The sequence below is a fragment of the Hyperoodon ampullatus genome (assembly GCF_949752795.1).
Source record: "Hyperoodon ampullatus genome assembly, chromosome: 8".
NCBI lineage: Eukaryota > Metazoa > Chordata > Mammalia > Artiodactyla > Ziphiidae > Hyperoodon > Hyperoodon ampullatus.
Window position 1 is genome coordinate 66,187,272 of NC_136921.1, and position 24,983 is coordinate 66,212,254.

The 24,983-nt window shown below is 44.4% G+C and overlaps 1 protein-coding gene across 1 annotated transcript in view; it reads left to right on the forward strand.

Moving 5' to 3' along the window:
- KIF5C (kinesin family member 5C) overlaps positions 1-24,983 on the forward strand; it is a gene marked incomplete at its 5' end in the record, with an annotated part of 177,576 nt that overhangs the window by 58,958 nt on the left and 93,635 nt on the right. Inside the window, 6 exons of the mRNA XM_079710017.1 lie at positions 4,836-4,909; positions 11,902-12,006; positions 17,229-17,277; positions 17,545-17,600; positions 18,283-18,370; positions 22,614-22,738. Coding sequence (XP_079566143.1) covers positions 4,836-4,909; positions 11,902-12,006; positions 17,229-17,277; positions 17,545-17,600; positions 18,283-18,370; positions 22,614-22,738 — 497 coding nt within the window. The remainder of the gene's footprint in view (positions 1-4,835; positions 4,910-11,901; positions 12,007-17,228; positions 17,278-17,544; positions 17,601-18,282; positions 18,371-22,613; positions 22,739-24,983) is intronic.

The following is a 24,983-nucleotide window of genomic DNA, read 5'->3' on the forward strand; positions in this document are numbered from 1 at the left end:
TGCGTCCCAGCCTACAGAAGCCACCCCTGGCATTTGCCTTCCAAATTAACTGGATGTAGACCATCCAGTGCTAGAGAAGATGGTTTCTTGTTTTCCAGTTCTAATTTCTTTAAATTGCATTCATTTGGTTGTTTCTTTCATTCATATTTTTATGAAAGTATATTAGGTATTTGCCATGTAGTAAGTACTGCTAGGGACTGGAGTCACCAAGATACATAAGACTGTGAGAATCTTTGAGTATAGGGAAAGAGACAGATGCATGCCCAATTATCATACACGTGGGGATTATGTGCTTTAGGATGGGTGTGTGCAAAATGCTATGGGAGCACAGAAGAAAGTCACTACTGGTTTTGGTGGGTAGAGAGGAGGATTGGAGAATTAAGGCTTCTTGAAAAGGTTGGGTTCTGAGGAGCATAGAAAATGCAGGGTGGTACAAGCAGAAGGAATAGCAAAAGCAAAAGCATAAAGACCCAAATTATATGGGCAGCTTAGAATGGTACAGGGTGCATGGCTATGAGACCTAAAAAGTTAGACTGGACCAGAATTTGATAGAAATTGAAGGGCTTTATCTTATAGGTGATGTGGACCCATTGAAGAGTTACAAGCTTAGGATATTATCAGATCTATTTTATTATTCTATTATATATGACTCTTAAGAAGAATTATATTTATTTAGCTGCTGTTATCTGTCAGGCACCCTCTATGCATTTTACATAGGTTATTGCATTTTAAATCTTTATAATTTTATGAGGTGTGAGCCTTATTATTCCCTTTGTACTAAAGAGGAAATTGAGGTGAAGTAACTTGGCCAGGTCATTTAGGGAGTAGTGAAGCGAGGCTGGGCCTTGAACCTGAGTTCACCTGACTTAGTTGAATTTTACTATCCTGCCCCCACTTTTCTGGTGGGCCCATAATGAGCATTTGATAATTATTTTATGAGTTGTTCCTTTTCCATCAGGCCATATGGACCACATTGCAAAATGACAGGGGTAGGAATGGCGGTGGGGAAGGGGAGAGAGGAGAGAACGGAGACTGGGTTCCAGAGCTGAAGGGTGGTGCTGGCTGTCTGCCGATAGTGAGATATACTTCCATTCTGAAGACGCTGCACGCCCTCACCTGGGCACAGTGGCTGTCCTCGACTGGTGGGGCCAGTATCCTGGTTGGCCTCTGGCATTCGGCAGAACAGTCTCTGCGTTCTCTGGGCACTGTCTGCCTGAGTAGTGTGGTTGGCTGGCAAGAGCCTTAGGATTCCAAGCCAGGGATGAGTTGCAGCCACTATTGCCAGGGGCTCTGGTGCCACGACCAGGCCACTGTTTCACCTGGAGGGTCGATAGGAGGCCCCAGCAGCCTCCTTAGGCACCCTGGTGTGTAGGTATGATTATGTCTTCCCCAGATTCTTACCTGATAATGGAACTAACTCTTCTGCTTCAGCAAGACCTAGACTCAGAACTAATAAAACCTAGGATGGAAAGCTTGGCTCTGAAGGCTGCACTGGGAAGCAGCAAGTATTTTCAAGGACCCCGTTCCACTCCTCCCTCCCAGGGCTCTTCCCACCCGCTGTGGACTCTCTCTTTTGGGTTTGCTTGGCCGCTGGATGGATGTGTGCTGTGCTCGTGGGGCGCCACTGGCTGTGTGGTGTGAGCTGAGGTCACATCACGCCAGACCCCATCACAAAGAAGGGTTCTGTCCAGCTGGGCTGGTTCCTGGCTCTGTGGCTGGTGTATAGAAACAGTCATTCTGTTATGGTGGAGACTCTGAAACAAATGCTCTCCTCGGCCCCAGGACCTGTCCCTCAGCGTGATGAAAGTGCCTTTCTGTGGGCTGTTTCTGTGAGAGGCAGGTGGGTTGGTTGTGTGGCTCAGTGGCACCGAGCACAGGCCTGTTCCCTCATCTCTCTGTTTGGCGGGTGTCCATCTCCCCGCATCTCAGTGGTCCAGCCCCAGATGCACTTCTGTGCTGCGCCCCCCTCCTGGCCTCTCCTCTCCTCTCATAAGCAAATACAGACTCAACACAAACAAACTCCCCCAGACCTGGAGTTTGGAAGAAAGTAGAGAACACCGGGTTTGAAGAGTTTTCTGTTTTCTTTTAAAATTACCTTCTGATTCAGAATCCAGTTGATAGAGGGCGGCATCAGCCCTGTTCAACCTTGAGCACCAGAGGTAGGTTCTCCAACAACAAATTAATTGTAACATGATTCTGAACACTTTGCAGGCCACACGGGGGAGGGGGAAGGGTAAGCTGGGACGAAGTGAGAGAGTGGCATGGACATATATACACTACCAAATGTAAAACAGATAGCTAGTGGGAAGCAGCCGCATAGCACAGGGAGATCAGCTCCGTGCTTTGGGACCACCTAGAGGGGTGGGATAGGGAGAGCGAGAGGGAGGGAGGTGCAAGAGGGAGGGGATATGGGGATATATGTGTACGTATAGCTGATTCACTTTGTTATACAGCAGAAACTAGCACAGCATTGTAAAGCAATTATACTCCAATAAAGATGTTTAAAAAAAAAAAAAGGCCACACGAAGTTTGTCCTAATGGTCTTCTCTTATGTGTTCTCTTTTTCTTAAAAAAAAAAGAAACTAAGAAATTGCCTGCAGTGTTGAAATAGCAGCAGCAAAGAATCAGGGATTCTCCAAGTAAGAGTCTCATGTGCCTCTCAGCTCTCTAACCCAAACAAGCGATGCTGTCCATGAGCTCTTGTTTGCATATATGTGCCCCAGTGCTTAACCTGAGGGAGTTTGGTGAGCAGTGACTCACTAGGAGTTAGGAGGATTGTGCATTCTCTTAGTGAGGGTGGATTTAGAGGGGTGGACTGAGCCTGGGGGTTGTCTACGGGGCAGAATTCAGATGCCTTGGTCCCATTGCTTCCTGGCGGAGGAAGAAGCAAGTGCTGGGTTTCCTCTCGTCTGCAGAGCTGGGTTCTGAGCTGAGGTTTCTTCAGGGTGGGGCAGTTGTTCAGGGCCGCCTCTGTGTGCAGGTGAATGAGTAGGGTGGCCAGCGACTGCGATGAGGAACCGAGGGAGCTGGACCCCTGGCCTTGGCTGCTTTCTTCCTGTCCCAGCACCTGAGGTAAGGGGTCGGTCCCAGGCTACTTCCTCCACAGGGACTTAAGATAAGAAAGAAAGCCCTTTCAGTGTGGGGGGAGAGGTTTAGTCTCTAATAAAAAGGAGCTTTAGCGCCGGGATTGTGGCTGGCATTCTCATTGTCTGGAGTTGTTTGTGCCGTGGATATGTAGAATTTTAAAACAACAACCAAGGGTGGAGACCACTTTCTTTGGGTCCCTGAAAGCCTGTCACATTTGTGGTTGTGTAGAAGCTCTCCACTCCGGCCACCATTTTCAGACTGTAGAAATCCTTTCTCTGGGCAAGTTGGCATTTTTGAGAAAACTGAAGCTTGAACCTCCAACCCTTACCCTGTAGTCTTCAAGTTTTTGCTTCCCCCGTTACCAGGGAAACCATTACCAGAAGTTGGATATACGTGCGAACATTTTCTCTCTCTCAATATAGCTTGACACAAACTCTTGAGGACTGCCAGGATTAAAAAAAAAAATCCTGCCACTTAGTTTTTCTTTTTTTAGCTACCCGAGGAAAAATCCTGCTTTCTTTTCTGATCCCAGTTCACACTCCAAAACCTCAGACCAGTACAATGTGTATTAAAATTTTTTTAAAAGACCCAACAAAACAACAGAAACTAACCAGTGTCATAAAATTGAGAGAGACCAAAAAAGCAAACAAACCAACCTAATCAGGGCCTGAAATAGATGGAGCTGATTGCCTGGCTTGATTTTTCTGTAAATGGCCTTGGAGAGAACACCCCCTTATGGGGCTCCTGTCCCCACCCCTCTGTGCTTTTAGGAATGAGGACTTCCTCCCTTTATATAGAGATGGTGGGTCAGGGAATATTAATTATGCATCATTCCGCTTTCAGTGATGTTTATGTGGATGAAGTAGGATCGAGGGAAATGAGCACTAAATATATTTTAATCACCTTTGCTGCTTTGAAAGAATTCCCACAGATAAACGTCAGCTCATAGCAGCGTCAGTCCATCTGTCCACACGCCTCCCCTCATCCCTGGGTGAGAGAGAGGGAAGCGGCCTGCAGCGTGTGGCACAGTCTGATTCTTGTGTAACTAAAAGAAATTCCCGATGCTCTTGGGCCAGGGTCATCTTGCTAGCACAGTCACTGAAAAAACAGAGGCCCGAAATTCTAGTCAGGGCCCAGTTGGTTTCTGGGCTGATCGGATTGTCACCATGTGTCTCAGTTTACAGAGTAGGACCCTGTTGCCCCAGCTGTGGAGTAGCTCTGCTCTGAAGGGGCTTAGCGCGGCCTTCTCAAGAAACCTCCCCAAGGAGCCCGACTGGGCCAGGGTTTAAACCGACCCAAATCAGATCTTCAGGAGAGAAATCCTATTCTACACCTCACTCCAGAGACTCAGGGCACGATAATGTTTTGGGTTTTTTTTTCCCACCTCAACTGATCTCAAGAGATCAACGTGGAGAAGAAAACTCAAATACCTTTCTACTAAAAAGAAAGTATACTGCTCGATACCTGTTTCGATTTTGATATTACCAGGAGAAAGTGTGTCTGCCTCCTTCTTCATTAATATATTCTGTAGCCATGTGAGTCCATTTCTTTTTATTTTGTGGAGTAGTGGAGGCCCTCATTCCTGCTTTTATCTCACAATTCTACTTAAAGTGCAAATGGAGTTGAAATACATAATTTGTGTGAAAAATGAGATGGACCATTTGGAAAATGTAATTCTAAAACAGGCAACCAGCACTAGCATGCAATCAAAGTAATGAGTTAATTTTAATTTTTTTTCTTGCTCACAGATGTCCTTGAGGGTTATAATGGGACAATTTTTGCGTATGGACAGACATCATCAGGAAAAACGCACACCATGGAGGTAAGGTTGCAGCGTGCTGTTATGTCGTCTCTGAGATGACTGAACGGAACTGGTGCTTTCAGCAAAATGCGAGTTGCATGCGGCTTTTTGACTGGGCAGTAGATGGTTAAGGGATGGTTATGTTTGTGTCACAATTTTTTATGTCTTTGAGAGTTTTAAAAATATTGTTGAGTAATAAAATCTCAGTAGTTCAGTATTTTAAAAAATCCTTTGTTGATAGCTCTGTCAAAATAGGAATAATAAACTCTATTTAAAATAATCATCGATAAGCTAAACAGTGGTGTGAGTATCCCTGTGGACTGCTGCCCCAATCTTACTGAGAAAGTCTGCTGTGAAAACCATTTAGTCTAAGAAGGGCCTCTGGGGAGGCGAGTCTCTTCTGAATAAATAAAAAATGGTAGGTCAGAGGTTGAGAGAAGTTGGCTTGTGGACCAAATGTAGCCCACAGACATATTTTTGTTTGATCTGCACAGTGTTTTTTGGGGGGTTTTTGTTTGTTTGTTTGTTTTTAATTGCAGGCAGTATTTAAAATGGGATGGTTTCAAACAATTCTAAGTGTCCAACTTTGGTTGAAAATGCTGAAGATCTAGCAACTCTGGGTGAAATTTCACCATAATATCAAGTGTAAGCTTCACTGGAGCAGTGCTATTCATTGTCTTGTTCACCTTTATACTCACGTTGCTATTGTGTGGGACCGTGGTGGTCACCTAGGAAGGCTTCGATCAAGTATTTGTGAAAATGATAGCCTCATGGTGGCCCTGGCTGACCCACGTTTGTGGGGCTGGGCCCTCCAGTGTACCCTAGTCCCCTCCACACACATTGTGAGCAAGTGTTCAGCATCCTTCCTCGCAGACTTACACACCTGGCTTCTCTGTGCACTTGGGGGTGTGACACCAGCTCTAACTCTTAGCCCCGGAGCTCTGTGGCTCCAGGCTGTCTTCCAGACAAGGCGCGCCTGCAGACAAAATTGGTCCCCTTTCCATCTTCTTTTCCTGTTTTTTGCCATGGATCGGACTCCTATATGGCCTTTGGGGCTGGATAATTCTTCTGAAGGCTGGGCCCACCTGACAGGTGAGGAGAGGTGAAGAGCAGTTATTATAAGAAACGACACAGAGGAAGTTTGGGGAATTCAGCTTACAAGCAGCAGGGTAAGATGAATCCTTAATCCTTCAAGCTTATGTTTTTCATTTACTATCCCCTCTTGGGAATGTCACTGAGACGCTGCTGCAGAATTGGTTTCGCTTATGAATCATTGCTATTGAAGAAGAGATTTCAAAGGCTCGAGGCTAAAATCCTCAGGGCTCTGATGTTCTGCTCACACCGATTTCAAGTGTGGGGTGTGCCTCTGGGGATCTCATTCCTGTTGTGTTGACTCGCTTCCCCCCACCCCCACCATTTTGCTGGAGACAGAGTGGTTCAGAGATTGTACGGATTAAAAGAAGAACGAGGTTTATTTGCCACCTTTTCTAGACGGAGCAGGACTGTTTCCTGACACCTGAGCCTTTCCGTCTCTCTTCTCTGCATCTCACATCCTACTGCAGTACTCCTTGGAAATGGAGGTACAGGCCCGGCCGTCCCCACTCTCCGGCTCTGGCCCCTCGCCTGCCTCTCCTCCTGGGCCCCCGACCCTTAACCTTCTAGAAAAGCCGCAGTGATATACATTTCCTAAGTTCCACCCACTTCAGTAACCATGGACAGAACCTTCTTCATGGGTCATAAGGCATGGGACAGAGAGAGAGAGAGAGAGAGGGAGAGGGAGAGAGAGAGAGAGAGAGCGAGAGAGAGCGAGAGAGAGATTAAGAGATGGCTTCTCATGAGGGAATCATTCCTTAGTTCTTTGGAAAATTACCAAACAATATACAATACAAAAAATGCAATATTTAAAATCCCCCCACATCTTACAAAACTGCCTCTACAAGTGACCTTTTAAGCTTTGGGATTAATTCGTCTTTGGGAAATACAAAGTGTTTGCTAAATGTCAGAAATTTAAATTGTAAACTATCAAAGGAGAGACCTGTCCCCAGAGTAAAACCTTAGTTTGTGTTTTGTGTGTATGGCAGGGATAGGTGGGTGTGAAGAGATGGCAAAGAGGTATGCCAGCTCTTTCACACTAAAATTGGAGGTGTCTTATTAAATGAGGGCATCACCAGCCCTCTGTGACTCACGGTGTCAGCCACGCAACTCCTGGAGCAGTGCTGTGGGTCCAGAGGGAACCACGGGACCTAAAGGGAATGGGATTCTGTGCGGGCCACTCTAACAGTTGCCTAAATTCTGTCTCCTTTCCATCCTTGTCAGTTTTAAATGGTTGCTAGTAATGAGCTGCTTTTCTTTATCGTGACTTTGAAGGATCACATGCTTAGGCCCACAGGAGGAAGGAGAGGGGTGGTTGTGGGTCCTTTCCAGCACCTTCTCACCCCCTACACACACTTCATCTGGCTCTTTCTGTTGGGTGATTTTAGGTTGGAGAAAAGGTAGGGGATATTTTAGAGGAAAACAGAGGAAAGGAGGAACCCCAAGCTGAAATCCAGAGACTGTAGGAGACCAGGAAACCCAAGATCCTGGAATGCAATTAAATTAAAAAAACCCCCGCAGGGCTCTCACCATCTGAAAGGAGGATTTTCTGTATTCGGCATTACACATTGTGATCCTTTAAAGGCTTTTGCAAGGGGCTGTTAACTCCCTGAATGGACGGCGCTGTCACATTTAAAAGCTGTTTTTCATTTTAATCCCCTCCGTTTTGGGTCTGACATCTAATGGTGATTCCATACCTTCTCCTGAGGGGAACAAACAGATGAGCCGACATAAAATTGGAAACATTAGCTTCTGAAAATGGTGCGTTTCAGGCGGATTTTCACTGCAAAGAGGAAATACTTGGCAGTGTTGGTGCTAAGCTCCATAGGACCCTTGGTGCACTGGGCCCTGGCTGGGCTCTGGTGGGCAGCGCTCAGGGGAGGGTTGGAAGAGAGGTCCCTGGGTGCCGGCTGCCCGGGGAAGAGAGGGCTGGGCCTTTGTTCAGCGCGGGAGGCTGGGAAGGGCTTCTCTCGGCCCCGTGCCTCACTTTGTGGCCCTCTTCTGCACACGGATTTAGATGGATGGAGACACGCAGTGTTTTTCCTTCTGCCCAAAGGGACACCTGGAGGCCCTGGAAGAGTGCAGGCTGCCATGCTGCGAGGAGTTGCCAAGTGATTTTTAACGAGCCTGTCTGAGTGCATTGGTGCTCTTGCGCTGACAGGCCCCCTGCTCTCCCATCTTAAGTGTTTCAGGAAACTCTGTCCTGCTTGGGAGGCTGAGGCGGCCACTGGGGCTGGAACAAAGGGAGTCTTGTTCCATGGCCAGTGGCCTGGGTCTGCTTTCTGCTTTCACATGTGCTCCGAGAAGGCCACCTTCAGAAGTGGGAAAAGTTGGGTTTTTTTGTTGTTGTTGTTGTTTTGCAGTACGTGGGCCTCTCACTGTTGTGGCCTCTTCCGTTGCGGAGCACAGGCTCCGGACGCGCAGGCTCAGCGGCCATGGCTCACGGGCCCAGCCGCTCCGCGGCATGTGGGATCTTCCCAGACCGGGACACGAACCCGCGTCCCCTGCATCGGCAGGCAGACTCTCAACCACTGCGCCACCAGGGAAGCCTGGGGAAAGTTTTTGAAGAGGATTATACAGGATGCAGGCATTAAAATGTCTCTTCTTTTTGCTTTATGGGAGAAACAAGATGATGGAGTTGGACATTCCACTTGAGTCCATCCCTGATCCTCCAGCCGACTAAACCTGTCGTTGTTCTCTCAGTTCCTACCTTTGTTCTGTTACTCCCATCTCCTCTCCTCTGCCCACATCCTCTTTGTCCATCCTTAATCTTACTCATCCCTCAGGATTTGGTGTCTCTCAAGGAAGCCATCCGTATCACCCCAGCTGGAAGGGACTTTTCTGTTCTCTGAGTTTCTATAGCTCTTTGCCTCCTGACCACCTTTTATTGCCTGAGGTGACTGTTTATTGTATGTGTACATGTGCATTTCATTTGCAAAGCAGTCAACATAGATGCAGTGAAGACCTTTCTGGAATACCTCTCTGTCCCGTACACACACCACACACATCCGTCCTCACCACACACAAACCCCACACCCCTCCACGCCACACACCCACCACACATCGACAGCCCTGCACACACATCCACATGCCACTCACACCCACACACTGCACACACCACGTATACTGCAGATACACACACTACATGAACACACAGCCACAGCACACCCAAACTACATATATCACCACCACAGAAATCAGCACTACACACACCTACATGACACACATCCACACCACACACCACACATACACACACTACACACCATGTACATTAACACCACACACACACACCACACATACACACACTACACACCATGTACATTAACACCACACACACACACACACACACACACACACACACAGATTGTTTTGGCAGCCTTGGTTTACTGAGCATAAAGGCCCTCACCACTCTTGGGTTTATGAGCTAGAGCAAGCATCCCAGCCCCTAAACCTGTGGTAGACTTGGACGTCACTCTGTCACTGAGGGGATGGGGGTATTATTAGGTGTTCTCCAAATGAACGTGTGCTCCTTCTCACGTGATTTTCAGGTTGGGTCTTCAGGGCAGCAAAACAGGAAGTGTCCAGATTCATCCTGGCTCTGCCTTGATTCTTACCCTGCCAAAGGCAAACAAGGGATGTCAATACTTGTGTACACCCAGAATCAATTGGAAGATAAATCCGTTGAAAGGGAAAGCATCTAGGGAAACAGATTTGAGTCAATTATAAATGATTTTTAGATTATTGATCATTCTTCTTTGGCTGTGGGCCACTGAAGAGAAGCTAAAGGATTATGATGAATTATTAAAGAGCTCTGGGTGGCAGTGTAGAGGGCACACTTTGGACCCTCTTGAGTCAGATTGGCCCAGTGGTGTCGCATTTGACTGTGTTTTCACTGTAGGTACCATTTCTGCCAGCAAATTCCATAGTCCAGAGCAGGTGGGGTCCAATATTTGATTTGTTACTTTTTTTTTTTTTTTTTTTTTTTTTTGCGCTACGCGGGCCTCTCAGTGTTGTGGCCTCTCCCGTTGCGGAGCACAGGCTCCGGACGCGCAGGCTTAGTGGACATGGCTCACGGGCCCAGCCGTTCCGCGGCATGTGGGATCTTCCCGGACCGGGGCACGAACCCGTGTCCCCTGCATCGGCAGGCGGACTCTCAACCACTGCGCCACCAGGGAAGCCCCATTAGATATATATATTAATGGTTTGGGGTGGAAACATGTTTTCAGACTCTTCAAGTCAAGTAAACCCCAGCAGCTTCTTGCGAGAATGTATCATGAGCTGAATAATAACATTTATTGTCACTAAGCGCATTATATATACTGTGTAATTTAAATTCTACAGTAATTCTATGCAGTAGATACTATACCAAGTATCATAAGCAGTGGGAGGAAATACATATGCACTGGCCACCCTGCCTTTAGGGATTGTACAGTTAAACTAAAAAACAACAGAAACACATCAAATGATTTAGGGTCCTTAGCAGATGAGGCATTCCAGAAGAGTACCTGTTTTCTGAGTAAGAGCCAGAGGCCAGATGTGTCTGAATTCGGCTTTTCTCTTGCTTTGAACAGAGTGGAAGGTCGGGAATCAGGTGCGTGAAGGAGGACTCATAATGGAAAGTGCTTTGTGGCCTGTAGTCAGTGCCAGGGTTCATGCAACTTCTTGCTTTTGGTAACTCAAATGTTGGCTCAGAAGTCATCTTGTTAGAGAAGCACCAGGCAGTGAACCTCTGAAAGAAAAAGAGGACTTGATTGAGGAAAACAAAGCAGATCTTGCAGGTATTGGGCAGATTTTGAACAAAGATGTATGAGTCAAAGTTGTAAAGGCTGTTGAGCATCCCTGGAAAACTAAAGAGCAGACTGGCTTTGCTTCCAGTTCCATTTCTTCCTAGAGTTTTAGAACTTCTGAAAGGCATGTGTGATTCTCTGGGGAGACAGTTGCTGGCAATCACTTTAGACGTGTGTTTGTATGCCAACGGGTTGTTTAACCTGTGATGGAACTTCTAAGTGTTCCTTTGGTGTGGGCATGAAGAAGGGTCTCTGAGAGTTGTGCACCGAGGTCCTTGCTAAGCCTGTTGCTTGAAACACTTCTAGAACTCTTCTTTAGGAATTGCTTTCAGATCCTATGCTGTCTCTTTTTGAAGCTCTTCAGAGGTGGCAAATTCTGGATCTTGAAAATGGATTTAGTGATAGTCCAAATAACAGAAACATTCACCTATCCATCCACACCTTAGGTAAAATGAATAGAAATGGAAAAAGGCAGGGAAAGAATAAGAGAATATTTTATAAGCAGATTTATGTATTAGAAACAGTCAAAAATTATTTGGAACAGTTTGGGCTGGAAATTACAGATTTTAAAAAGAAATTGATAAAATGGATTTTCTTGATTGGTGTGTAAAGTGCTACTGAAGGTATTTCCAGAATAAGTTTCTTAGAAATTTTTGAGCAATGATGATGTGAATGAAACTGTATTTATCAGCTCTCAAGGTGATTTCATTAAGGCAGATTAACTTGGATTTGTAGGTTTTGGTCAGTTTGTAAAATTTCCAAAACAAAGCCCACATTTAGTATGTTACAGTCACACATGTAACCTCATTCTTTCTCCCTTTCTCTCCTTCCTACCCTCCTTCCTACCCACACACTCGCCCACATACACACTGATCTGCTGCCCGCAGTGACAGCACGAGGGGATATTGGGGGACTTCAAGGCCAGCAGGACATGCTCTCCCCTGCCTGGTTGAGTTACACTAACTGTTGGTCTGTTGGCAGGTCGGGTAGATCTCCTAGGGAGCAGGCAGTCCTGCGTGGTGCTCCCTGTTCCACGGAGTCCTGTTTAAGAAGCCCAGGTTCGGTCCCTTCTCTCTCTCTCACGTGTCGCCCAGCACTCTTTAGCTCCCTGTGTTTGTCTTTTTCACTCACTAGGGGAAGCTACATGACCCTCAACTCATGGGCATCATCCCAAGGATCGCACACGACATCTTTGACCATATCTATTCCATGGACGAAAACCTGGAGTTCCACATCAAGGTAAGTGCTATTATTGAGTCCCAAGAGAAGAAACTGAGCCCCAAATCATGTTTCTTTGCTTTTCTCTTTTATGTATACATAGAAGATTTTATCTAATTTAAATGACATTCCTGTGATCAGCAGAACCATATTTATTAGTTAATGACTCAGGCTAACACTGAGGAAATACTGAGATAAGTAAAAGCCCTTTTTAGTATGGAATCATCTTGGTAGTTGTCTGAATTCTACCCTTTACCCTGTGGATTTCTGTAGGTCTGACTGGCCTGTGTCCATGATTGGGTGAGGACAGCATTTCCCAAAGTGTGTTCCATGGAATACAATCCCCCATGTTATTACTCAGTGGGCTACAATGGAAAAGGCGTATGTGGTCAAATTAGCTGGGAAAATGCTTTGTTGAACAATGTTAAACTTAGCCCAAGCTTAAATATGCTAACGTGGAATGCAGTTCTGCAAAGTGGACATGTACTATATTACATTTCCTATCTTATTTGACTGTGGACATACTTTACCCTTCTTGGAGGATGACAGACTAGTATTTTGAGGAGCGCATTCTGAGAAATGTTAGGAAAGGGAATTCTTTTCCTCCTTGTTTTTGTTTTTCAAACCTATGTTCTGACTTAAATTTGAATTGAAAGAGATTTCTACTCAACTATAGCTGTGAATTCATAACATTTGGTAGAAGGGGTATATTCATTGGAACGCCTTTGTTTGCAAGTGACTGAAAGCTACTTGTTTAAGCAAATAGAGGAAGTTGTTATAAGATACAGAATCTGACAGCAGGCATGGGGGCGGGGAGTTGTGGAGAAGTAAGAAATCCAGGCTCCGCTTTTCCTATTTTTTTTTAACTTAAAAAAAATTGCGATATAGTTCACATACCATAAATTTAACCTTTTTAAAGTGTACAGTTTGATGGTTTTTAGTATATTTTCAAAATTGTACAACCATGATCACTATTTACTTCCAGAACATTTTCATTACCCCCAAAAGAAACTCCATCTCCATTACAGTCCCCACGTTTCTTAATTTCTTTAATCCCCACCCTCTTGCTTAATTTCTTTCCCTTGTTCCAGACCATCTTTCTCTTTTCTGTGTATGGGAAAGAGGGTGCATGGCAGCTTCTGCTCCACATTCCCTTATTTCCAATTCCTCATTCCCCTGGGGAGGGGCCCATTGGCCCAGCCTCCAGTAGGTACCCCCCGCCCCCAGCTCCGATGAGCTGTGTCCAGGATGCACGTGGCTGGTAGGGTCCCCGCCACAGGGACTGGGGACGGGGTTCACAAGGAGGTGGAGGAGAAAGGGGCAGTTAGCAGACTTGGAGGTGAGCAGATCAACCAAGAGGCTGATCATCCTTGAAGGCTGGGACCCAAGTGCCTAGGCCCATCATTTTAGAGGTGAGAAACTAACGTTCAAAGATATAGAGCCAGATGGCCAGAGTGACATGTCCTCGGCAGAGTTGAGATTTATTGATTTAGTTAATTAATTTAATTAATTAATTTTTGGCTGCGTTGGGTCTCCGTTGCTGTGCGCGGGCTTTCTCTAGTTGTGGTGAGCGGGGCTACTCTTTGTCGCAGTGCGCGGGCTTCTCACTGCGGTGGCTTCTCTTGTTGCAGAGCACGGGCTCTAAGCGCACGGGCTTCAGTAGTTGTGGCTCGCGGGCTCTAGAGCGCAGGCTCAGTAGTTGTGGCATGTGGGCTGTGTTGCTCTGTGGCATGTGGGATCTTCCCGGACCAGGGCTTGAACCCGTGTCCCCTGCATTGGCAGGTGGATTCTTAACCACTGCGCCACCAGGGAAGCCCCAGAGTTGAGATTTAGATTCTTGATCTGACCAACCCCACGTGCAGTACCTGTTCCATTATATTAAATTTCCACCTTTACTTATTTCTGCTGTGTACCTTCCCCAAATTATATTTAAACAGGTCAGAAACTGTTTGCCCAATTATAAAGTACATCCAGCAAATCTTTTTCTTTACAGCTCCTTTTGTTGGCTGAAGCCAGCTTCTCCTCCTTGCTAGAGTTTTTTATATCTGAGGATACAGACACTTGTTGCTTTGATGGGATCAAGATTTAGGAGCTTAGTGCATCTTTAAGGCTGTTTGCATAGAAATACCTTAAACCACTATAGGGCTCTTATGGGATAATCCTGGAGTAAGATGTTAAACCAATTATTGCCCTCAAAATAAGGTCTCATATTAGAATCTTATTAAGATAAAAATAGCCCCAGCATGAAGGGGAAGGAGAGGAGGAACAATACTCACGTCTAGGGTTGAATTTTACAGTCCAGTTTCCTGTCCTGCATTTGTAGTTAGGCTGTCTTATTTCACAAATAATAATTGTAAATGAGCAAGTTAGTTATTGACTGCTTCTTATTTTGAACTGAGTAGTGACAGGCTTAATCAAGAAAAAGAGGCTTGATTAAGGCAATATTGAAAATCTGTTCCTTAAAGTGAGTCTCACAGAGGCTTTATTTATTTATACATCTTTATTGGAGTATAATTGATTTACAGTGTTGTGTTAGTTTCTGCTGTATAACAAAGTGAATCAGCTATATGCATACATATATCCCCATATCCCCTCCCTCTTGAGCCTCCCTCCCACCCTCCATATCCCACCCCTCTAGGAGGTCACAAAGCACCAAGCTAATCTCCCTGTGCTATGCAGCTGCTTCCCACTAGCTATCTGTTTTACATTTGGTAGTGTACATATGTCAGTGCTACTCTCTCACTTCGTCCCAGCTTACCCTTTCCCCCACCCTTCCCCCTGCACCCCCCCCCACCCCCCTGCCGTGTTCTCAAGTCCATTCTCTATGTCTGCGTCTTTATTCCTGTCCTGCCCCTAGGTTCTTCATAACCATTTTTTTTAAGATTCCATATATATGTGTTAGCATACAGTATTTGTTTTTCTCTTTCTGACTTACTTCTCTCTGTATGACAGTCTCTGGGTCCATCCACCTCACTACAAATAACTCAATTTCATTTCTTTTTATGGCTGAGTAATATTCCGTTGTATATACGTGCCACATCTTCTTTATCCATTCATCTGTCGATGGACACTTAGGTTGCTTCCATGTCCTGGCTATTGTAAATAATGCTGCAATGAACACTGTGGTACATGACTCTTTGAATTATGGTTTTCTCAGGGTGTATGCCCAGTAGTGGGATTGCTGGGTTATATGGTGGCTCTATTTGTAGTTTTTTAAGGAGCCTCCATACTGTTCTCCATAGTGGCTGTATCAATTTACATTCCCACCAACAGTGCAAAAGGGTTCCCTTTTCTTCACACCCTCTCCAGCATGTATTGTTTGTAGATTTTTTGATGATGGCCATTCTGGCCGGTCTCACCGAGGCTTTAAATATTATTTCTGAACATGCTTTCTCCTAGTGCCAAACAATGCTTATTTATTTTTCTTCCATTTAGTTTTACAAAGTACTTGAGGTGATAAAAATAACAAAATTCAACCCCCCACCCCAAAGCAACCACTATCTGCTATGGTAAAAAGAAACTAATAAATCAGAATTCTCTTTCTATTTATATTAAATGGACAAGATTCTAATTGCCAGATTTCCTAATATCTAGTTCACAACCGGTCTTTGGATGTCATTAATTTTCTCTGTAACCTATGGAAATAAGGGCACAAGCTTAAGATCTCAAAGATAACAGGAAAGTCTTAATGAAGACCAGACAATTCTGAAATACATAGAATGGGTTGGAACCAGGGTTGAGTGGGCTGCAGAAGGGCTGGGTTAGAAATGTCTAAGGTTAGAGGCCAAGCAGACCCTAGGATTCCAGCCACAGGGAGAGGTTTCCAGAGCAGTAGGTCTTGCAAAGGTCAGGTAGTTGTATCTGTGACAGAGAGGGTCAGTGACAGGGCTGTTTGACAGACATTCAAGGATGCAGAGGTTGTTAGGGAGAGGATGCTCAGCTACAGATTCCAGGGTTTGAAGCCAGGACCCCAGATCTCAGAGAAACGAGGTACCAGGATGTTCCAGGCTGAGACACGGACAAAAGATAATGAAACAGGGCTGAGCAGGGTTGGGACTAGTGCTGGGTTAGGGAGTGTTCACCTTCCCCTGCCTCGAGGCAGGACTGGTCCAGAGCTGGGATGTAGGGGTGAGATTTCACAGGTAGAGTTACATCCCAACTTTAAAACTACTTTTCAACTTTTAAAACACCTTTTTGGCTCAATCCTCTGTTTACATTTCAAAAAAAAAAAAAAACAGCCCATGAACTTGAGGGAGAGGACAGTTGATCTGGTCTGCAGAAGGCAAGTGTAGACAGTACAGAATCCTAGAGGGAATTTTTGATATCATCACGTCGAATGGCTTCATTTGACAGATGGGAATGTTGAGGTCTAGGGTCTTGGTTACTTGTGAATTAAATCTCCAAGATCACGTATCCAGTTAAAGTTGTTCTCAGATATCAGGCTGAGATAAGATAAGAATCACCTGGGGAGTTTAGAAGCGGATTCCTAAATCCTATTCTTGGAGATTCTGATTCAGGAGGATTGCAGTAGGGTTCAGGGCAATTTAAACAGACGCTATGGGAGATGCTGATATAGGCAGTGCTGGGACTGAAGTTTGAGAATAACTAATTGGAAGGCGTCCTTTCCCTCTCACAGTCTAGTTGTGTTTCATTAAATTGCGTTTTGTTCAAATCCTTCCTGGACTCCCCAAAGCTGGCCACTATCACCAGCTCTCTCCCTGTTACTGTTCTGTAGTTCCAAGCAAACTGCCCTTATCCCCCTCCCCACCTTCTTCATGTGAATGTTTGGAACATGCTCCCTCCCTGGTCTGAAGAGGCTGTTAATGTCATGCCTGCGGTGAGGTCTACTGATTTTTGACAGTTACTTGCAAAGGACATGTTCTGTTCTAGCTGTTGTCATACCTAGAAGTTTGCTTGGTGCTCATCTAAGGTGAAAAGGTAGAGTCCTCCTATAAGGCTGTCTAGCACAGGATGTAAATAACACCTGGCTGGAAGTGAAGGGAACTCTGATGTGGGGATGGAGAGTGGCCCATTGAGCAGGGACTTGTAGAGCAAGCTGACAAGCAGGAAGCAGGAGGCCAGGGGAGTGGGCTGGAGCTCTGCCCTCTAGACTCTGAATCTTCACTTTGTAGACCTCTTCTTACTCTTCGTGGCATAACAAAAAGCTTTTACAAGTTCTAATAATGATGTTTTTGAAATAGAGGGTGGCATTTCTGTTTCAAAATCAATTTGTTTTTAATCAGGTTTCCTATTTTGAAATCTACCTGGACAAAATCAGGGACTTACTCGATGGTGAGTAACCCGAATTCTTGTCTTTTATTTGTTCTGTAACTAAAGTCCAGAAAGGTTGGCATGATTTACAGCACTTCTGCTTAAGGAATTTATAGGGATGTTCTATTGCCTTCAGGCTATCTGCTTATTCTCAGCCAAAGCTTTAACTTGAGTCATTGCAAAGTGATTAGATTTACCTATCTTCTGTAACAATTTCTATTTTTTCTCCAGTACAGGGTCTTTAACTTTTGTTTTCTTCTTTGCATGTCATCATCATGATCTCTGTAGTATCCAAGACAAACTTGGCTGTTCATGAAGATAAAAACAGAGTCCCGTACGTAAAGGTATGAGGAAAACTTGATTGATGATGCAATTGATTTCTCTCCAGTCACTGTCATAATTATTACATAAGATGCCCAGAATATTACCTAAAAAGTGCATATAGATATTTAATCATGTTCCTTATATTTAATATTCATCTGGTTAAAAAAACTGACTTTTAATTTCTTCAGTTATTTCTATGTAAGTATATCACAGATGTCAAATCACATGAGGTAAGAACTGGAGAACTGAACATTTATTATTCACATTTAAAGAGGCTCTGGCATTGAGTACATTTGTTCATACTTTGCACTTAGGAGAAACCTGTCATAGCATTATGTCTACAACTTCAGTATCTAATTAAAGTTGGTGGCTAGATTGAAAGGCAAAGCAAGATTTCATCCATTTCTTTTTCTGTCATTGGTTTCCTTCTTTATTTTCTGTCTCCACTGCTGATGAGTATGGATATGTACTTAAAATCTGGCATTTATTTTATGGTTTACTTCTGGGTTTCCTAGCGTTTGCTCAGACTTCTTTTTAATGTACACTGCAAAGCCTAGGTGAGGAGGAAAAGTTGTTGGGTGGACAGTGCAGCCTTTCTCTGGATTGACAGCTCTAGAAGAGAAGTGGGAAAATGTCTAGCTGTTTCAAAGTCATGTTGCTTTTCAGTTTTTCCATGACCAACCTGATCTGGCTGTCTTGCAGGGGTGCACCGAGCGGTTTGTGTCAAGCCCGGAGGAGGTCATGGACGTGATAGATGAAGGCAAAGCAAACCGCCACGTGGCTGTAACGAGTAAGCCTGGGGTGGTGTTTCCTCCCCTCTAACTTAGGACACAAACGTCTGCCAACCAACCAGGTTGGGTGGGGGTAATGAGGTCCAAATGGAATAATGCAGGGGAAGGAGGTTGTAAAGCAGTTCCTGGCACTCAAAACACAGGGGTGTAAGCAGTACCAGCGGGCCTGGGCAGGTCCTGGGAAACAGCGCCTCCTGCTGTCCAGGGGCCTGTTGGAAATGTCTGGTGACACTGACTGGGCCCTGGTAACAGCCTAAGCCTGAACACTGGGGTAAACAACCAACCAACCAACTAAAGGGGGAAGAAAGTAAGCTTCTAAGTTCATTTATTTTGATTATGTTATTGTTTAAAAAAATCCAAACCAACAGATTCTATAGGCCAGTCATACGCATGGAAAGAAACCATGTTAGATTTCTGCCCTTTGTAAACAAGGAAAAGAAAGACATGGAGGAACGGGAGCTTGACTGTAAACTTTGTGATGCCTTGTTGGTAACAAACATAGGTCAGCTGGTTTACCTTGCGATGTCTTCCTCGGCCCGTCTCAGGGAAGCAGGTCACATGGTGTTAGAGCAGCAGAGTTTCCATGAAAAGATGGGGGCTATCTGTCTTATTCAGATGAGATGTGCACAGATGAGAGTGAGTTCATGTGAAGAGGACTTGAAAGAATGAAGGATTTCTAACTTTTTTTTTTTAATACTTATTTATTTGGCTGCGCCGGGTCTTAGTTGCGGCAGGTGAGATCTTTTAGTTGCTGCATGCAGGCCCTCAGTTGCAGCACGCGGGATCTAGTTCCCTGACCAGGGATCGAATCCAGGCCTCCTGCATTGGGAGCACGGAGTCTTAGCCACTGGACCACCAGGGAAGTCCCTGAAGGATTTCTAGCTTTGAAGAGAGAAAAATGTCTGGGGAGGGCATGTGGGCAATGCAGTGTTTCTTAACATATTTTTCATAATATCTTCAAGGTGCTGACATTAAGAAAGAGAGTCAGCTTGCTTTGTTTGATCTGAATGAGTAGACCACCCAGGATTGTTGAAGCTACATGGAGGCAGATTTTAACCTTTCACAAGAAGAACTCTAGTCCCTAATGCTGCCCCAAGTAAAACCTGCTACCTGGGGAGGTAGTGAGTTCCCCGCATGGTGTAGAAGAGATTCAAGCTTTGCTTGGTTGACTGGTGCTATGATCCTTTGATCCAGAACTGTAATTCTCAACTGTTTCCCTACCCCCACAAATGTATCAGATGATATTCATATACATGGCAAGTTTCATAGGTGAGCCTAGACCTGTATACAGTGTAGGTTAAACTCTACTTCTTTCTCTTCTGCTTATGCGCATATAGGAAAGAATGTAAGACTGATATTCTTATACTAATAGCATCTCTCATTTGTAAAGAAGTGTTTCACTGTTTCTTAAGTTATTGTTAGTTATGAATTATTCATGACATACCTGAAAGTCCATCTTGGCCCCCTGGTTCAGAACTGTTGGTCCAGAACATTACTATCTTTCTTATCATTCTGGTAAGTTTTTTTTTTATTTTGTTACATTATGCATAACATAAAATTTACCATTTTAACCACTTTTAAGTGTACAATTTAGTGGCATTAAGTACATTCACAATATTTGCAACCATCACCACTTCCTATTTCCAGAATTTTTAATTATCCCAAAGCGAAACTCCATATCCATTGAATAATAACCCTCCGCACTCCCTCCTCCCAACCCCTGGTAACCACCACCCTACTTCCCGTCTCAGTGAATTTGACAACTCTAGGTACTTCATATAAGTGGAATGATACAAGTCCTTTTGTGACGTGCATGTTTCACTCAGCATAATGTCCTCAAGATTCATCCATGTAGCATGTGTCAGAATTTCCTTCCTTTTTAAGGCTGAATAATGTTCCATTGTATACATAGACCACATTTTGTTTTCCATTCATCCACAGATAGACATTGTGTTGCTTCTAACTTTTGGCTATTGTGAATGATGTTGCTATGAACATGGAGGTATTTATAAATATCTGTTCAAGTTCCTGCTTTCAGTTCTTTTGGGTAAATACCCAGAAGTAGAATTGCTGGATCATACGGTAATTCTCTTTTAATTTTTTAAGGAACAGCCAGACTGTTTTCCATAGCAGGTGCACCATTTTATATTCCCACCAACAATGTGCAAGAGTTTTAATTTCTCCATATCCTTGCCAACACTTCTTATTTTCTGGGTTTTTTTTTCTTTTTAATCATCATACTAATGGGTGTGAAGTGCTATCTCATTGAGATTTTGATTTGCATTTCCCTAATGATTAGTGATGTTTAGCATTTTTTCATATGCTTATTGGCCATTTGTGCATCTTCCTTGTAGAAGTGCTATTCAAGTCCTTGGCCCATTTTTTTAAAATTGGGTTGTTTGGCTTTTTGCTGTTGTTTATTTGTAGGAGTTCTTTATATATTCTGGATCTCAATCCCTTATCAGATATATGATGTACAAATATTTTCTATTCTGTGGGTTACCTTTTCACTGTTGATAGTGTCCTTTCACACACAAAAGTTTATATATATATATATATATATATATATATATATATATATATATATATATATATATATATATATAGATAGATTTTTTTTTTGTGGTACGCGGGCCTCTCACTGTTGTGGCCTCTCCCGTTGCGGAGCACAGGCTCTGTTCTTTTTTTTTTTTTTTTTTTTTCGGTACGCGGGCCTCTCACTGCTGTGGCCTCTCCCGTTGTGGAGCACAGGCTCCGGATGCGCAGGCTCAGCGGCCATGGCTCAACGGGCCCAGCCGCTCCGCGGCACATGGGATCTTCCCAGACCGGGGCACGAACCCGTGTCCCCTGCATCAGCAGGCGGACTCTCAACCACTGCGCCACCAGGGAAGCCCAGGCTCTGTTCTTTTTAAGGATTGTTTTGGCTATTCAGGGACCCTTGAGATTCATCTGAATTTTAGGATGGACTTTTCTATTCCTGCAAAAAACGTCATTGTGATTTTGATAGAGATGACATTGAATCTGTTGGTAGTATGGGCATCTTAATAATATTAAGTCTTTTAATCCAAGAACAAGGATTATTCTTCCATTTATTTGTGTATTCTTTAATTTCTTTTAGCAACATTTTATAGTTTTCAGTGTATGCCTCTCACTTCCTTGGTTAAGTTTATTCCTAAGTATCTTATTCTTTTTGTTCTTATTTTAAATGGAATTGTTTTCTTAATTTCCTTTTTGGATTGTTCATTATTGTTATATATAATGCAACTGATTTTTTTTTTTTTGCGGTACGCGGGCCTCTCACTGTTGTGGCCTCTCCCATTGCGGAGCACAGGCTCCGGACGCGCAGGCTCAGTGGCCATGGCCCACGGGCCCAGCCGCTCCGCGGCATGTGGGATCTTCCCGGACCGGGGCACGAACCCGTGTCCCCTGCATCGGCAGGTGGACTCTCAACCACTGCACCACCAGGGAAGCCCAATGCAACTGATTTTTATGTATTGCATTTGTATCCTGCAACTTTGCCAAATTCACTAGTTCTAACGTTTTTGTGGAATCTTTTAGGGTTTTTTCCCACATAAGCTGGTTAGATAGTTTTGAGAAATAATTGCTAGTGGGGTTGAGTAAAACAGTCACTGGGGTCTCTGCCTGCCTGGTGAGCAAAGACCAGGGTCCAAGAAGATTTTTATTTTTGGTGCTTGGTCCTAATGAAGCATATTTCATCTTTGAGACCTTCTCTGTGCCTAGCATGGGTTATAGAAGAAATGTATGTCTTAATCCTTCCTTAAGAAAGTCATAATTCTTCCTTAAGAAAGCTTATGATATCACTGATAAGGCAAGGCTTACACACATGAAGAAGATGGAATACATCAGGTACTAGTCAGAATGATAAAGGCTGAGGGACTTAAAATGAGGCAGGGGAGGAAGACTTGAGCTCTTCAAGGAGAGAGGTAGGCTGGATTGGCGTGTTGGTGGATGGCGGCTTCAGGCAGAGCTCGAGACTCTGTTGTCTTAAACCACTGACCACGATTTTTAGATTAATTTCTTTGCCACGTGAAAATATTTTAAATCTTTCATTTCTAGAGTGAGCATTGTTTTGCAGGAGAAGAGGTCTCAGGTAATTTTTTAAATTGAGTGGACTTACAAAAAAAGGAGCTATTAGGCATGATTTGTTGTGTTTTTTATTGAGATGCTTGCAACCTAAATTTATATGTTCATTGTAGAGCAGTAAACTGTTTTCCTTTTCAGACATGAATGAACACAGCTCTAGAAGTCACAGTATCTTCCTGATTAATATTAAACAAGAGAATGTAGAGACTGAAAAAAAACTCAGTGGGAAGCTTTATCTAGTTGATTTGGCTGGGAGCGAAAAGGTAATTTGTTCTTTATTTGTATTATCCACAGTTTCCCCGTTATTTGCTTCAGTGTGCAATGGGATAATTTTTATGTCTTTCTATTCCCTGGTTTTAAAGAGCTTTTAAAGTTTCTGATGTTGTGCTAAGGTGTTATTAAATTTAACCTTCATTTCTCTGCTCTTTCTTTTCTGGTCCTGAAGTCCCCTATTCATGTCACAGGAGGTGTTTTGAATGCCAACCTGATTTATGCCTAATAGACCCTGATGATGACATGAGGCAAGTGTTGGTGTGAACTTAGCCTGGCAAAGGCAGCGGCACAAATGCTGGAGGGACGTGAACTTCTGAGAACAGGAAAGATCTCTGTGTTTTGACAGATTCAAATAGGCCAGGAAGGGGCTCTGACGCTGGAATGTGGCAGGCCTGCCTCTGCAGGTTTGTTTGCTGATAGAAGATCTGGAAAGTGGGGCTCTCCCTGCCTTCCCGGCTTCTCTCTGCAGGAGGCGTGAACTGACCGTGTTCTGTGTGGGCAGCCTCACTCCATTTAGTCTACGGGGTCTGGAGCCAGTGTTTTAGCCTCAAGCCCTGACCCTTCTCTGATTTTGTGAGGGTTTTCTTTTGGCATCTGTACCCTGTCTATGCTCTCCCAGGCACTGGCTGAGGCCATACTCCAGACTGAATAGGCTTCCCAGAAACTCTCCTCTGCCCTCCCAGCCTCACTTCCATAGCACCACCAGAGGCTCCTGCTGCCAGACCCCGGATGGGGGCACTGCCCACCTCGGACGACGTCACAGAGCAAGTCTCTGTGCACAATACCATGTGGCCTCCCTCATCTCTGATGTTGTGCTGACTGTCCCCATCAGGGCCGGCCCTGAAGCTCAGTCAGTCTCCCAAACTGTGTCATTGATCCCCACTTACTGCTTCCACCACTGAGTTGCTGGACGCCAAGTTACGGCCACTAACATCCGTGTGATTAATGGCTACTTGGATTGTCCTCCTGTCCGCGTTTGTCCAGCCTTGAGCAGATCACATGTATCTTCCTAGTTGGCAGTCAAAAATCGAACTGGTCCAGGCTTGTAACTTTAAACAGATGCCCACCAGAATGGGAGTAGAGAGCAACACTGCTCACTTCTAGACCGGCCATTAGCAACTAGCATCTGCTTTGCTGCCGCCCCTGTTGTATGGGTCCAGACAAAGCTCCCAGTGACCCCTTCCCTCTTCCCAAGCTTGCCCCCTTTCCCTTTAGAGCACAGAGATGAGTACTTAAGGCCTAAATGCAGCTGAAAAGTGCTTAATGCAGGCAGTTGAGAGTGGAGGCCTGCACAGCATCAGTGGTTATTACTTATGATATTTATGAGGCATTTTAAAGTTGTGGTCCTGCACGTCATTTCCTGTGCTAACATCTGTTTTCCTTGCCCTGGATGTGTCCGCATGAATGTAGCAGTGTGATCTAGTAGAACAGAGCTCTGGGTCTTAGTCCTGTCTTTCTTAAATGGTGTTCCTCCCTTGGGTGGGCAATTTGACATCCCTGGAGCTCAAAATTTTCTTGTCTGTAAAAGGAAGCTGATTGTACTTGTCTCGCATATTTCATGGAGCTAAGATGCTCAAGTGTGAAAGCACCTTAAACAACACCTTGTGAACAGACTGTTACTATTAATACTTGTGACACAGCAGCTCTGTGATTTCTTCATCTGTAAGCAGGGGACCCACACATGATTTCCAGAGAAATCTTTGAATTTTTCTTTGGAAAAAACCTCCCCTTGGACATGCATTCATCTCTATTATCGGGAGTTTCTCCTTTATACAGAATTGAAATCCATCTTCGCACAGTTTAAAATCATTTCCCTGCTTTTCTTTCTTTCTTCAGAGCGCAGCCGCTCCCCGCCGTGTCGTTTGTCCAGTCAGCAGAGCTATGAATCATGTTGAGTTCCCTTTTTTCTAGCATCTGTGAACTGCTTTCTACCTAGAGCAAATGCTGTAAATAGGAAATTACCAGTAATAACACAGCCGAGGAGGAATGGTGCATGGTCCCTCTAACTGCAGAGGAAAAAAGACAAATTCACTATGTAATATACATTTTCTTGCCTTACATGCCTTGTCGAGTATTTTTCCTTTTAGATGATTGTTCCTTTTTTTTTTTCTTGCTATGGGAATAAGTAGGGAAGGAGCAGAGAGTCCGGATAACCATCCCTGCCACTTCTTGTCCTTTGCTTGAAGTTGGAGCTTGTAATCTACACTTTCCCAATAGTGCATTCATTGTGGCTGG